Below are 12,913 nucleotides of genomic sequence, written 5' to 3' on the forward strand. Positions count from 1 at the left end.
GAAGTAGGGGTATCCATACTTTAACAACCGGGATATTTCTCGGGCATTTTAAAAAATATCAAGATTAAATAGACACTAATATTAAAATACATGGACTAAATAAACTTTTACCCGAGAGAATTTAGTGTAAAAAACATATCAAAATTTTATAGTAATTATCTAAAAGTGCAGAGATAATTTCCCTTATAATAAATTTATAATTTAGAAGGCTGCGTCTTTGCTTTTTTTTCTCTACTCTCATGATGGTCATATTTTTTTTTAATATTAAAATCAAAATTTAGGATATATCACAACTGTTGTATGCACAACTAATTTAACAATAATGCCAGCTTGTGTGAGAGGCAGCAAGTTCTCATTTTTCACGTGTGTACGCTAGCAATTATATATATATATATATATATATATATATATATATATATATATATATATATATATATATATATATATATATATATATATAAATGCTGAATCCATTTTGGAAGTATCTATAAATATTTTCAAATAGATGAGTGGTCTCTCTATCGTGTACGTAGCAATTGCTTTCAAAGAATAGCAAAAAGAAACACATCAAATTGCTCTTTGTGACTAATTAACATATGCTTATAATAATATACATATCAATATCACCTTCAAATTTTAGATAACTGTTGCGTTTCCCCAAGTGATTTGAGAAACAAATGGGATTTTTCAAATTGATATTTGTCAGTTTTTTTATTTTATTTTTAACTACTTGATTTTTCAATGACATTACGTGATAAAACTGGTTACAATTCCTCTCAGTTTATCATAATTCGAAACTTATATATGAGGTCATAGTTTGTTCATTTGTTCAAATAGGTCCGTATCGACCTTTTTTTATATAATTAATTTCACATTACACATCTACTTATGTATGCGTTGGACGTTTGTCGGGACCCATCTCAATGTACTTAAAATTTAGTCTAAAATTATATATTCTCAAAGAAAGTAAAATTTAATCTTACATTATGCATGAAGGGAATCGAATCTTCAACTTTAATAATAAAGCGAGGTGTCCAACAATAGGTTAAAGGAGTATTAAACAGTTATTGACTCTTATCAATAATTATGTGTGTAACTACTAAGTTATTCACAGACAGTGACTATTATGACAGCTTAACTAATTACTCACATGATATGGAGTTATGGACTTTGACCATACGAGAATACGGCTTTCAAATGGGTTGGGGGACCTATTTGATCTAAAAGGGAAAACCATGTCCTTACTTGAAAAACCACAGAAATGTTTGGGCCTCAGATGATATTTCTTTAACCAAATAGGTCGGCAAGCATGGCGATCGTGATTAAGGTGCAATTTGCTGGAGTCTTTTTCATTATTAGTGACAATTCTTTTTGTTATTAATAGCAAATACTTACATTATATATATATATATAATTTATATTGGCATGTAATATGCATGTTATGGAACGTGTTGCACGTAACGCGATAATATTGTTATCATTAACGAAATTCTCTTTAACGATCAATAAATTACAAAATTAATGACGAATGCACGGTACAGCTGACGCACCTTAGCAACGCCCTCAGTATTTTATGTAAACAACCCATTTTATTCTTCAATGACGATAAGTATATCTTTAGTTAGATGAGCACGAGCTTAGTCAGTCGGATCAGGATACAGTGTAACTGTGGTACTGTGCTAAAGTTGCATCCAGTCGTTTGATGCATTTAGATTGGTGGAATTCATTGACATCTAATGGCTAGATACAACTGTGGTACGGTACCACAGTTGCACCACAGGTTTAGATGCACTTAAATTGGTGGGATCCACTGACATCCAACGGCTGGATGCAACTGTAGCACGGTACCACAGTTGCACCACAGGTTTTCCAAGTCAATAATACTGAAATTACAAATTATCAAACCTCTCAATTTTCCATGATGTAGACTTCATATGGACTCGGTCTATTTTCTCCAAATTCAATTGTCTCTTTTCTCCTTCGGTTCAGTTTTTTTAAAAAGCTTAATTACCAACAAAGTCAGTAAGTCACCTCCCCCTTCACACGTTTTATTATAGCCCTAATTTACTACTAAGTTGCTCACAAACAAGATTGCGCGCAATCATATATACACATTTATACACAACCCCATGCGTAGAAAATACTCCCACCTTCCTATATAAATCCCACTTCTTGCAATTTCATCCCAAAAAAAATGAACCAAACTAGCGAAGTTCCCTTTTCATGGGAAAACAAGCCTGGAGTCTCCAAGGCGATCACAAGGCAGCACCAACAACAAGAACAAGAGCAACAACACGACTACGACGGCACCAGCGACGGGGATGGCGACAAGCATAGTCTTTTCTCGAAGCTGCCGCCGCCGCCTTGTCCCGAGGGAAGCAGCGGGAGGTTTAGAACAAATAAAGTGTTGCATGACATACAAATCCCCTTGCCTCCATGTGCCTTTCAGCCTCCTCCTCCTCCTCGTCCTCCTTCAAGAAGTTCTTCAAGAAAAGGTCTCATGATGATGAACATGATGAAGCATCATGATCAAGACCCCTTTTTGGTGGCCTTTAAAGAGTGCACCAAAACAAGTTCTAGTAGGAAGAGCACCAAGCTGCTGCCCAAAAATAGTTACAAGGGTATGTTTAATTTCTCATGTAAGCGATCTTGCAGTGTTAGACACGATAACCTAGTGAGAGTTTCTCAGCTTCCTGTTAAGAAAGATGAAGAGATATATGAGGAAAAGTAGAAAATAAAAGAAATAATTAAAGGGTACAATTTTTCTTTTTCTTTTTCTTTTCTTTTTTCCCTATGCATATATAACTTTGTGCATATAAAACTTTGCGGATTCAAAATCCTGAGCTCAAGTTTCGGACGATGATGTCTACAAGAGTTTTTATTTATTTACTTATTTTAATTTTCTGTTGAATTTTCGAGATTTATATCTAAAATTATATATAATGAATTCTAAAAGTTTGATCACTTGCGAAATCACGAATTAATAAATAGCACTAAAGTTACTAAATCAAGAATTCTCCGGTAATCTAATTTAAGTATCTTTTCTATTTGAGAAACATAAGTAGGTGTTTATATCAAAATGGAAAATTAAAAATACAAACAAAAACAAAAAAAAAGCTATGACTACAGTATTTTAGGAGTCTTGTACCCGTCACTTAAGCACCGTCAGATTACTAGATTTTGTCTGTCGATCTTCTAATAATCTGATAGATTATGATATTTATGAGATTATCCTGAATGAAGGATAATTTATTACTGGATTCCTACTCTATACAAATTTTGAAGAAATTATTTAATCTTTTTTAATACATGAGGTAGTTTTTAAGTGTACGAAGTTAAAAAGAAAAAAGAAAAAAGAAAAATGACAACACTAAACAGAAGGATACCCACAAATTGTGTGCTCATGAGTATGATTTTGAGAGGAGACCCCATCGTCCCACTCACCAAATCCTCTGAGATATTGAGATGCAATAATTGTGTTACAGTTTCTTTTCTTCTTTTTTTTTGGCAACAATTAGTTTTAAAAGTATTAAAAGAAATTGCCAACAATTAAGAGTAGATTCTATGACACAACTAAATACATACCAATACTATTGAGTTGTAACTGGCAATGACATGAAAAATAAAATTTGGATTTAATGCTGTTATGAATTTAACTAAATATCTTATTTTTTTTCCCAGTAACTAACAATGACAATATTATTTAAAAAAAAAAAAAAACTCGCTGAATCCTGATCTTGAAAAATTAGCGCGACAACGAAGCATAATTAAAAAAGAAAAATTCCTGGAAGCATTTAGTATTTAAAATAATTACAATCAATGTCGAATCAAGTCATATTTAATGAAAAATTCAATATATTATCATAACCTGATACAACTCTAAAATGTCACAAACGAAATGTACAAGTAAATACGGTTAACCACTAAAAGTTAAAGAGGGGCCGGCACTTGAATATAAGATTTTCCGAACCTTCTATTTGGCCCGTCTAAGATTGAAGTTCTATTATTCGGCCCCTCAATGTCGGTGATGGCGATCAAAGTTTAGAAGGAAACCAACTAAAATTTATATGCTGCTCGAAAATTAAAAAACTATAACTAATCAACGCCACAGGAAGGCATAATCAGTATTTAGATAATGACTTGTATGAATCAATGGGTCTCTAACTCCCAAATCCAACAAACCCCTCCATTGATCAGGATCATTGATACTAATTTTGTCAATTACCAAACTCTTACCGATATGTAACATGTACAATGATGACATTCTCAGAGTTGTTAATTTCATGAACCCAAAAAAAAAAAATTGATTAATTAATTAAAATTACAAGCAAGACGAAACAAGCAGCAGAACGCTGCTGAGGCATCAACGGAAATTTCAGCCATAATACTTTAGTAAAACCAGCTTAAGTAGGGATGAAGATACCTGGATGCTGAGACAATAGAAAGCTATGCAAATCTAAAACGACTCATCTAGTAGTAGCGTGAGCCGGTATCATAAACTCGGCCTCCAGGATATGGACCTCTGGGCTCAAACCCTTGATCCCTAGGATCCCCAAGGAAACGAGCCCGCTCTCTGTATGTGTCATAATGATCTGAGTTGTACGATCGGTATGCTTCTCCAACAGCAGCTGCAGCTGGAGTACCTCCATAACCATGAGGATCACCAGGACCCATGCCACTGTTTGGGAAATGGTCCATAATAGCTTGCTGGTACTGCTGTTGTCGTGCATGTGATTCCTTCCGCAGGAATTCATCTCTCCGACTCGCATGCCGGGCTCTAAGAGCAGCTAGTTGTCCTTCATATTGAGCATTGATGGCTTTTATCTTCTGAAACAGAAAAAATGAGATATCACCGTGTGAGGCATAAATAAAGGTTGGAAGATTTGGTCCACTTGCTACTACCTTACAATGGATAAAAAATCAAACACCAAGGCCAAAATTCCCAAAAGATCAAGGACATAATAGTACAATGATAAACTTTTTACAATTCTCTTAAAGCAGAAAATATCCATGTCACACAATCTTCATAGATGAACAGACCTTCCAGAAACTATACATAAAACAGTTTAAGGCATTGTCATCTTACATGGCACTTTCATATTAGAATCCAGCAACCTAGAAAAACATCAGATTTAGAAGATGTTTATAAGATTGAGCGACTCAATGCTGTCATTCCATAAACTCATGCTTACTACATGTTCTCCTGAATTTATAACAACGGGTACTGCACAAAGGCAGATAAAGAGGCTCTGTGATAAGAGTTGAGTTGATTCTGGCATTATGTTCACCAGATTTTCAGAGGCAAGAATGCCAGCATTTCAATTGGCAGGAGTTAGCAAAGAGACCTGGTCAAACTAATATATAAAAGTGTCTAACTATTAGTGTTGAACTCTTTTTTAGAAATCATGTTCACCAAACTAGGGGGATTCTTATAATAGGTGTCAACTTCGGAATATACCATAGACTTAAAAACTATGAGAACATGATGTTTTTAGTTTATTTGCAGAACAGTCAAATAGAACAAAAAGTTCCAAAGTAGGGATGATACTAGGAATAAAGAGGGCAACCTGCTCTGCGCTGCCCGTAGAAGGATAGAAATGGGGCCCTGTAACCACAGAGATGGTTAATAAAATTCACTTTGCTCTGAAAGCACAACAGGTTTGAGAAGCTATAACCTGATGAAGCAAAATCACATCCAGGACTTTCAAATATTCAGCAGTACTTTAATGGCTCCCAGATTATTTCTTACAAAGATAATAGGATGGTGTTGATAAACAATGCAGGACTGACAACTACTAGTGGAACAAACACAAAAAATTTGTCACTAATTCTTTTGGTTTTTGTGATAAGAAAATTGCATCACTTCTTCAATTTTATGGTTTCAGGGGGCTTCAGGTGAGTAGCACGTTATGTAATTTTCAAAGCAATCCTGTCTAGGAAACGAACAATGCAATTTGCAGAAGAAGCAATTCCACATAATATCAAACCTTTTTAATTATAACACACTGGTTATAAACCTAACCTTAATAAGCTGCCATACAACAAAACACCCTTAAAAAAAACGAAAAAAAAAGGTAAATTCCATATTTTGATGTACGCTAACCACAATTATCCAGCATAAACATTATTGTTTTCTGAAATTCTTTTAACTTTTGGAAGAATTATGAAGAATGTTAGAGATTCCAACATTTGAGTCCCAACTGATGTGGCAGCTTATTTGTAACTACCCCATCATGTTAAACATTAATAATTACACTAATGTGGTTAATAACTAATTTGATGTACAGACTGCCGCATCAGTTGGGGCTCAAATGATGGGATCCCTACCATTAATCTAAAAAACATATTACAGGCATATAGCGGACTAGGTCTTCCACTCAGGTTCCCCACGCCATCCCAACCCCCAAAAAGAAAAGAAAGCGCAAAACTCCCTGCAATTAAGATCAATGAAGAAAAAGGAGGTATCTTGCAACTATTATTCTTATCTTTACAAAACGATAAATCTATTTTTCATGAAAATTCTACTTCATTTTCTTACATCAAAATTTTTTTCATGAAATTTTGGTTCAATATGTTCAGCAACAAACCATCAAATGTATTTCTGCAAGAAATTCCTCGTGGAAACTGCAGTTATAAATAAATCACAAAAGAGATGAAGCTAATAGCTAAGGAAAGAAGCACATTCATTATCATACAAACCTCTTTATGTCTAGCATTTTCAGCATCTTCAGCATCACTCTGTTCTTTAGCTAGTTTCATTATGTCATCAAGGAATTTCTGCTCAAGACCTTCAAAAGTTTGCGACAAAGGCTTGTTCTCATACCCAACATCCATATCTTCTTCATGAGGTCGAGATCTCGGATCACTATTGTTTTGTTTCTCTAAAGCTAGTTTTGCATCTGGCCTCTGACCTTGAAAATATGATCTAGAAGAATCAACCCCTTGACCTACATCACCGTAGACATGAATCCTAGGAATTAAAGTTTACAGCATACTTTTTAAGAACATTTGAGGCATATCTAACCTTTAGTCCTTCATAAACTACAAGTATGTCTCGGGTGTGTGAACAAAAACTATTAATTTAATCACGTAGAAAACATAATGGAAAGTGAAAAATGCAACCAAAAGAAAGAAGTTAAATATTTTTGAAAAATTTAATGCTTTATCAGTGGCATTCTTGTCTTAAATAAAACTTCAAGTGAATTTTAGATTAAATACAAAATAGTTAAGTGCCATTTATCAAAATCTGTCATAAAATGAAGAAAATTACACACGGGGTTAAATATGAGGAGAACAAAAGCAAAGAGAAAAAATCTCCCTAGCACATTAATTTGCAATACATTAACAAAAGAGAGGGGAGAATAAAAAAAGAAAAGCCCTCCATTCATACAAAAAAGATGCTTCTGCTTCTTGTACTCAAGAACAGTACAAAGCAAATTATATTGGCTTTCATTATTTAAAAAAAGAAAATGTGAGATGTCAAGGTACCGAATCCTAATATAGCCACCAAAAGATTGTATAAGATACTGAAAGTGAAAAAGGACTTCAATTACTGACTTTCACATAGTTTCTAATAACTCTCAACAACTATGAATATACTATGAAGCTCAGAACACATAAATGAAACATTAAATAATAAGAAATGTAAGAAGATTGAAAAATAATCTTAACCTACATCATCATGGCTGCAGATTACATCGGCTTCAGACATGAAAAAATGTATATGCAACACGTCTTATTAAAACTATGAATCTTCGACTTCTCTACAACAATTAAGTATATTAAGCAGAAGTTCTTGAGTGAAAATTTTGTGTGAGATTGAACATTCCTAACACACAAGAAGCCTCTACCAAAAAGAAAAAATGAGAGAGATCTGGTATAAACATGCCTTCATTAAACATTTGAGGTGTCATTGAGTTGGACACTTTTGACCCATCTCTTTCCCATCTCCATTGTCTCTCTGATTTTGAAGTTACATATGGTTGCTCTCTCTCAGGAGTGAAGGCCTCCAGCTGTCCTTGAAAAGGACCAGAATTCTGTTCCATCCTTTGACCAGGCATATGCTGCATACGGCCAGCACCATATGTATTGGCACCAGGATCTGCATATTGTCCCTGCCGTCTCATCTGCACTATTTGGCAAATCAAGTTGAGTAGAGAACCTAACAGGACTGAAAGTCACAGGAAATAGATCCAATAAATTAACAGCACAAATCAGTAAATCTTGCCATCACCAACCTCTCAGTAATGAAAGAAATATTTCATTCAGATGATTCTGAATTCGGTGATGGAGAGCTATTGAGCTCAAACTTCAAATCCAACATTAAATAAGAATTTAAGAAAAGATAAATTATAATTCTTCGAGCAAAGCGAAAATTTTTACAGGCAAACAATCCAAGAGGCAAAAGTTGATGTACATAGGAGTATAACAACAGCTGTTCCTCTAAAGACATATCAAGAGTTACAATACAAAGAATCAAGATATTCCAAAAGAACAGTAGAAAATTAAGAGGCAACCCCAAAGAGAAGAGCAAAGATGATTTGATCTCCTATAAGGAAACCTCACCCCCCCCCCTCCCCCAACACAAAAAAAAAAAAGTTCCACAATTTTCTTTCATGCAACTGCTCCAGATCAAAAAGTCAGAACAAAAGGCACCATGTCCCGTACAAATGAAACAGAATAAACATGAACACAGTTCAGCAAAATTATGTCCTGACACGGGGATTTCAATTTGATGTTTTATGTTTTATAACGTAGTAACATGGCATGATCTAATTTTTCGTGATACAAAAAACAGTTCTTACATAGATGCAAATATTTGCTTTGTTTGGAGAATGAAAGGTTAAGGCTTCAGATTGCTTCTCATCATTTTATCATGTATTCAAATCCTTCAGAACAACTCCAGTCAATTTCGATTAAACAAACTTCAGGGTGCACTAAATATATATTTGGTAACAATTTCAAAAATACTCCAGTCTGCTTCCTTAAACCTATGAAATTCCAATCAACCGCTCTTTTCTGTGGTAGTTTTAACTTTTTGTTTTTGCAATCAATAAGTTTTAACTTTTTGTTTTTGCAATCAATAAGAACAATCCAATTTCAAACATTCACTCACTAAAAGTTAGAACTTAAAAAGTCTGTCTTCCATTCTAAACAAGGCAATTGAAACCATTTCTAATCAATACATCAGAGTGAACACGGCAATTCAAAACAATTACATATATTATCAAATGGACAACACAGTTGTCAAGACAAAAGATCTATTAGAACCCAAATTGCTAATTCAGAAAAGCTAAAACGCCAACATTTAAACACATGCAAGAAAAATCCATAAACATAAAAATTTTTGAATATTCATACACATTTGATCACACATATTATTTATTATACTCGGTACACCGTGCACATGACTAAGGCTAGGTTCATAACCGCTATGCTTCTACACAAGTTTTTAGTAAACAGTTGCGAATTAAAAGCTACAACACCTCAATCCCAAACAAAACATAGCCTATATACTCTCTCTGTGGCATTTTATCAAGCAACTCACACACAACCTAAATTTAACAAAATACTGAACTGAACTGATTAATAACATACAATCAAAATAATCCATTTAAAAAAGATGAACATACAACTAAAAAGCACTAAAAATTACACGGGGTGCGTAAATTTGAAAAAAGAAAGCAACAAGAATTCGCCTTACCTTCTTCGATATTTTTGTTTTATATTTTTGCGTCTTCCTTCAGGGAGAGATGAGGCAGAACGAAGAAAGGCGATCCGGCTACCATACTCGGTCTTATTAAATCGTGACGACCGGGTTCGGGTTACGTAACCCGTTCCAGTTTGGGTAAAGTAAAATAACAAAAGGAGAAAATTGGAAAAATGAAACTTAAACTCCAATGTTTTGGGAAATTAGCCCAAAAAAATTCTCTAATATTTAAAAAATGTACAAGCCTCTGTTAATTATTGTCGTGTGTATAACAGTAATTGACTTTATTTATATACATTAGATGTTAAATTATTTAAGATACAAATTAAATATCTCAACTAAATAAATACAAAAATTGCTCCATTAATAAATCAGTTTAGACGTAATATTTTGATTATAATGCAAATAATTAATTTGCCCCTTTTGATTATAAAAAAAAATATTTGATTTTATTAAATGATAACACTTGGCAAGTGTTATTTACTTATATATATGCATTAAATAAAAAAATGTAATTGCTATTATTAAATTTAATATAATTGATATGTATTAATTAAATAATTTATATAAATAAATAATTAAGATAAATAGTTTCTTAAAATAACTATTTATTTTCAAAATTCTTAATATTAAAAAATATTAAAATATTGACAACAATCAGCAGCTGACATATGCAACTCCCTTATTAATTGTCACATTTAACATAATTAATAAAAATTATATTAAAAGATAATCAAATTCTGCCATGTGTACTTTTAAAATTAATTAATTAATTACATTAAAACTTCCCTATAGTCATAATAATAGGTCCAAAATAAATTTATTATTATGATGATATCATAACTTAATAGAGGTGTAGTTATAAAAATTATTATTTTGACTTGATTATTCTTAGTGCAAGTGATGCAGAGTGAAGTATGTGCTACATTAGTTATTAATTAATGAAGCATGTCAGCTCTGGTATAGTTTTGGAAAACCATTTCATATATCTATCGTCTATATAGTGTTGGAAATATTTTAAGTCATCTTATTAAAAGTCTAGATAATAAATTATTGTCCCAATAACTTTTCCATTGAAACCTTCGAGTAGGGCAGCGTTTATTTTTTGTTTGAAATATAAATGGATATAATTTTTTTTGAAGCCTGAATGTTTCTGAATAGGAATATTCGAATGATATATTTGTTTTATTTTTTAAATATTTGAATATAAGTGGCATCTTATTTATTTTTATGAATAAAATCACTTTAAAATATGGTTATTTGATATTTATATTCTTGTAAATAAAATGAATTACTTCTCATTCAAACTTATTTAGATAAAAGTCAAAAAAATTTATTTTCTTATTCAAATATGAATGTAGGAACATCATACATAAGTAACAAAAAACAAACAATTAAATTTTAAAAAAGATCTTAAATTTATAAAATACTAGACTTAAGACGTTTAACAAATAAGGCCTACTTAAGACATTTAACAAACGAGTCCTAACTTAATTGTAGAATAACATTTAATTTAATTTAGTTGAAATTGATATAAGAACACACTTAAAAAAATATTAAATTATTCATTTTCACTTCTTTTCTCTCATTTCTTTAACAAAACACCACCTTAATTAAAACTTAAAAGAAACACCATAACAATGAAAGAGAAAATAATAATAATTAATAAAAAATCAAATGCAATCAAATTGAGAAAATACAATAAATATAAGGAAACAAAGATTGAGATTGCAAGTGACCTGGTACTGACCGCAGAAGATGATATCCCCTGCTTGAATGGAAGAAAAATGCGAATAATAATAACTACTCGTTGATAGATAATGTTCTGTCTGGGATTGATGTGTTGTAACTTTTAAGTTACAGTTGCTAAAAAAAAATCTATAACTATAAAATATAAGTTAATAATTTGTAGTAAATATAAATTTAAAATAATAATTTTGATAAAATTATTAAATATATATTAGATTTTGCACGATACAAGTGAAAAACTATATCAACATAACTTCCAAGTTACAACAACTAGTGTTTATAAAAAATTTAGCTCTGTAATTTTTTAAGTTACAGCTGTCCAACCTCAATCTCAAACGCATCCTAAATATTAGACAAAACATTAGAACTAGAAGTTGTAAGCTTGCTAACAGCTAATTGCATAATATTATTTAAAGTAATGACTTGTAAATATATTCGCACATGATGAAATTAACCTTTGTATTTGGTCTTAATTTTAATGCCCATAAAATAAATTAATAACATGACTACAGACTTTTAAATAAAACGCATAAGCTGTCATTGTACTAAGAAGATTGTGAGGGTCCAATATTATTTGAATGGTAAAAAAAGTAACATTCATAAATATTATTTCTGTTAACTAGAATACTTTTGTCCTCTGAATTTAATCCAAGATTTCGAATAATGTAAATATAACAATACCCAATTGGTTTAAAAATGAAACAAGATTTAGTTTAAATGAAATCAAATTGGCATTACCTACTCATACTCCAAATGTGAACATCATATCACTCACAATATATATATATATATATATGTATGTATGTATGTATGTATGTATGTATGTATGTATAAAGCATATACAGGGAGCTATTCTAAGAAGTTACTGCAGTCTGCAGGCAAGAGGCGGAACCATGTATAAATTTTTGAAATGTAAAGTAAAACTAAAAACTTTAAGAAAATCTCCATCTTGTGATAAATTTTGAACATTCAAAACAATATGCAATGAGAACATCATAATAATAATTATTATTATTATTATAAATACCACAAAAAAATGGAGAAGAAGGCCAAGAAGGAGAGCAACAAGGGCCAAAAAAAAAAAAAAGGTTATATTACAATACTTTTATTTTATTTTATTTTGAAAAAAATAAAAAGTCTCTCATATTTCATAATCAAATTTCTTTTTTCAAATATTAATTTCCTCGTTATAAATAAAATTTTAAAGTTTATGTCTTTATTAACAATTTATATGATAAAAATTTGTACTACAATTAAAATGTTCAAAATAATTTTTAGAATACAATTAATCTCACTTCCAGGAAAAATATTATAAGATTTGATCTTACACGTGCTGTATTATCATTCTTAATATTATTATTATTATTACGATTTTTTTACCCTTTTAAATGAAGTATGAGTCTGTGATTAGATAGATCTCCACATGTTGCTAGAACAGAACATACGTGCCACGCA

The 12,913-nt window shown here is 31.5% G+C and overlaps 1 protein-coding gene across 4 annotated transcripts; it reads right to left on the minus strand.

The window, feature by feature from the left end:
* Positions 1-3,874: 3,874 nt before the first annotated feature.
* LOC18034420 lies at positions 3,875-9,817 on the minus strand. Of its 4 annotated transcripts, none has more exons than XM_024179541.1 (4): positions 9,704-9,817; positions 7,889-8,126; positions 6,700-6,947; positions 3,875-4,827 (listed from the first exon to the last, which is right to left on the minus strand). In XM_024179541.1, the coding sequence occupies exons 2-4, from the start codon at positions 8,124-8,126 to the stop codon at positions 4,471-4,473; spliced, it is 843 nt and encodes a 280-aa protein (XP_024035309.1). In that variant the 5' UTR covers positions 9,704-9,817; the 3' UTR covers positions 3,875-4,470. The 4 variants fall into 4 exon arrangements, with proteins under 4 accessions (XP_024035309.1, XP_024035310.1, XP_024035308.1 ...); XM_024179542.1 differs by having other exon boundaries at positions 7,889-8,131; XM_024179540.1 differs by having other exon boundaries at positions 7,889-8,170.
* Between the last annotated feature and the right edge of the window lie 3,096 nt (positions 9,818-12,913).

This window comes from Citrus clementina, unplaced genomic scaffold, assembly GCF_000493195.1.
Source record: "Citrus clementina cultivar Clemenules unplaced genomic scaffold, Citrus_clementina_v1.0 scaffold_8, whole genome shotgun sequence".
NCBI lineage: Eukaryota > Viridiplantae > Streptophyta > Magnoliopsida > Sapindales > Rutaceae > Citrus > Citrus x clementina.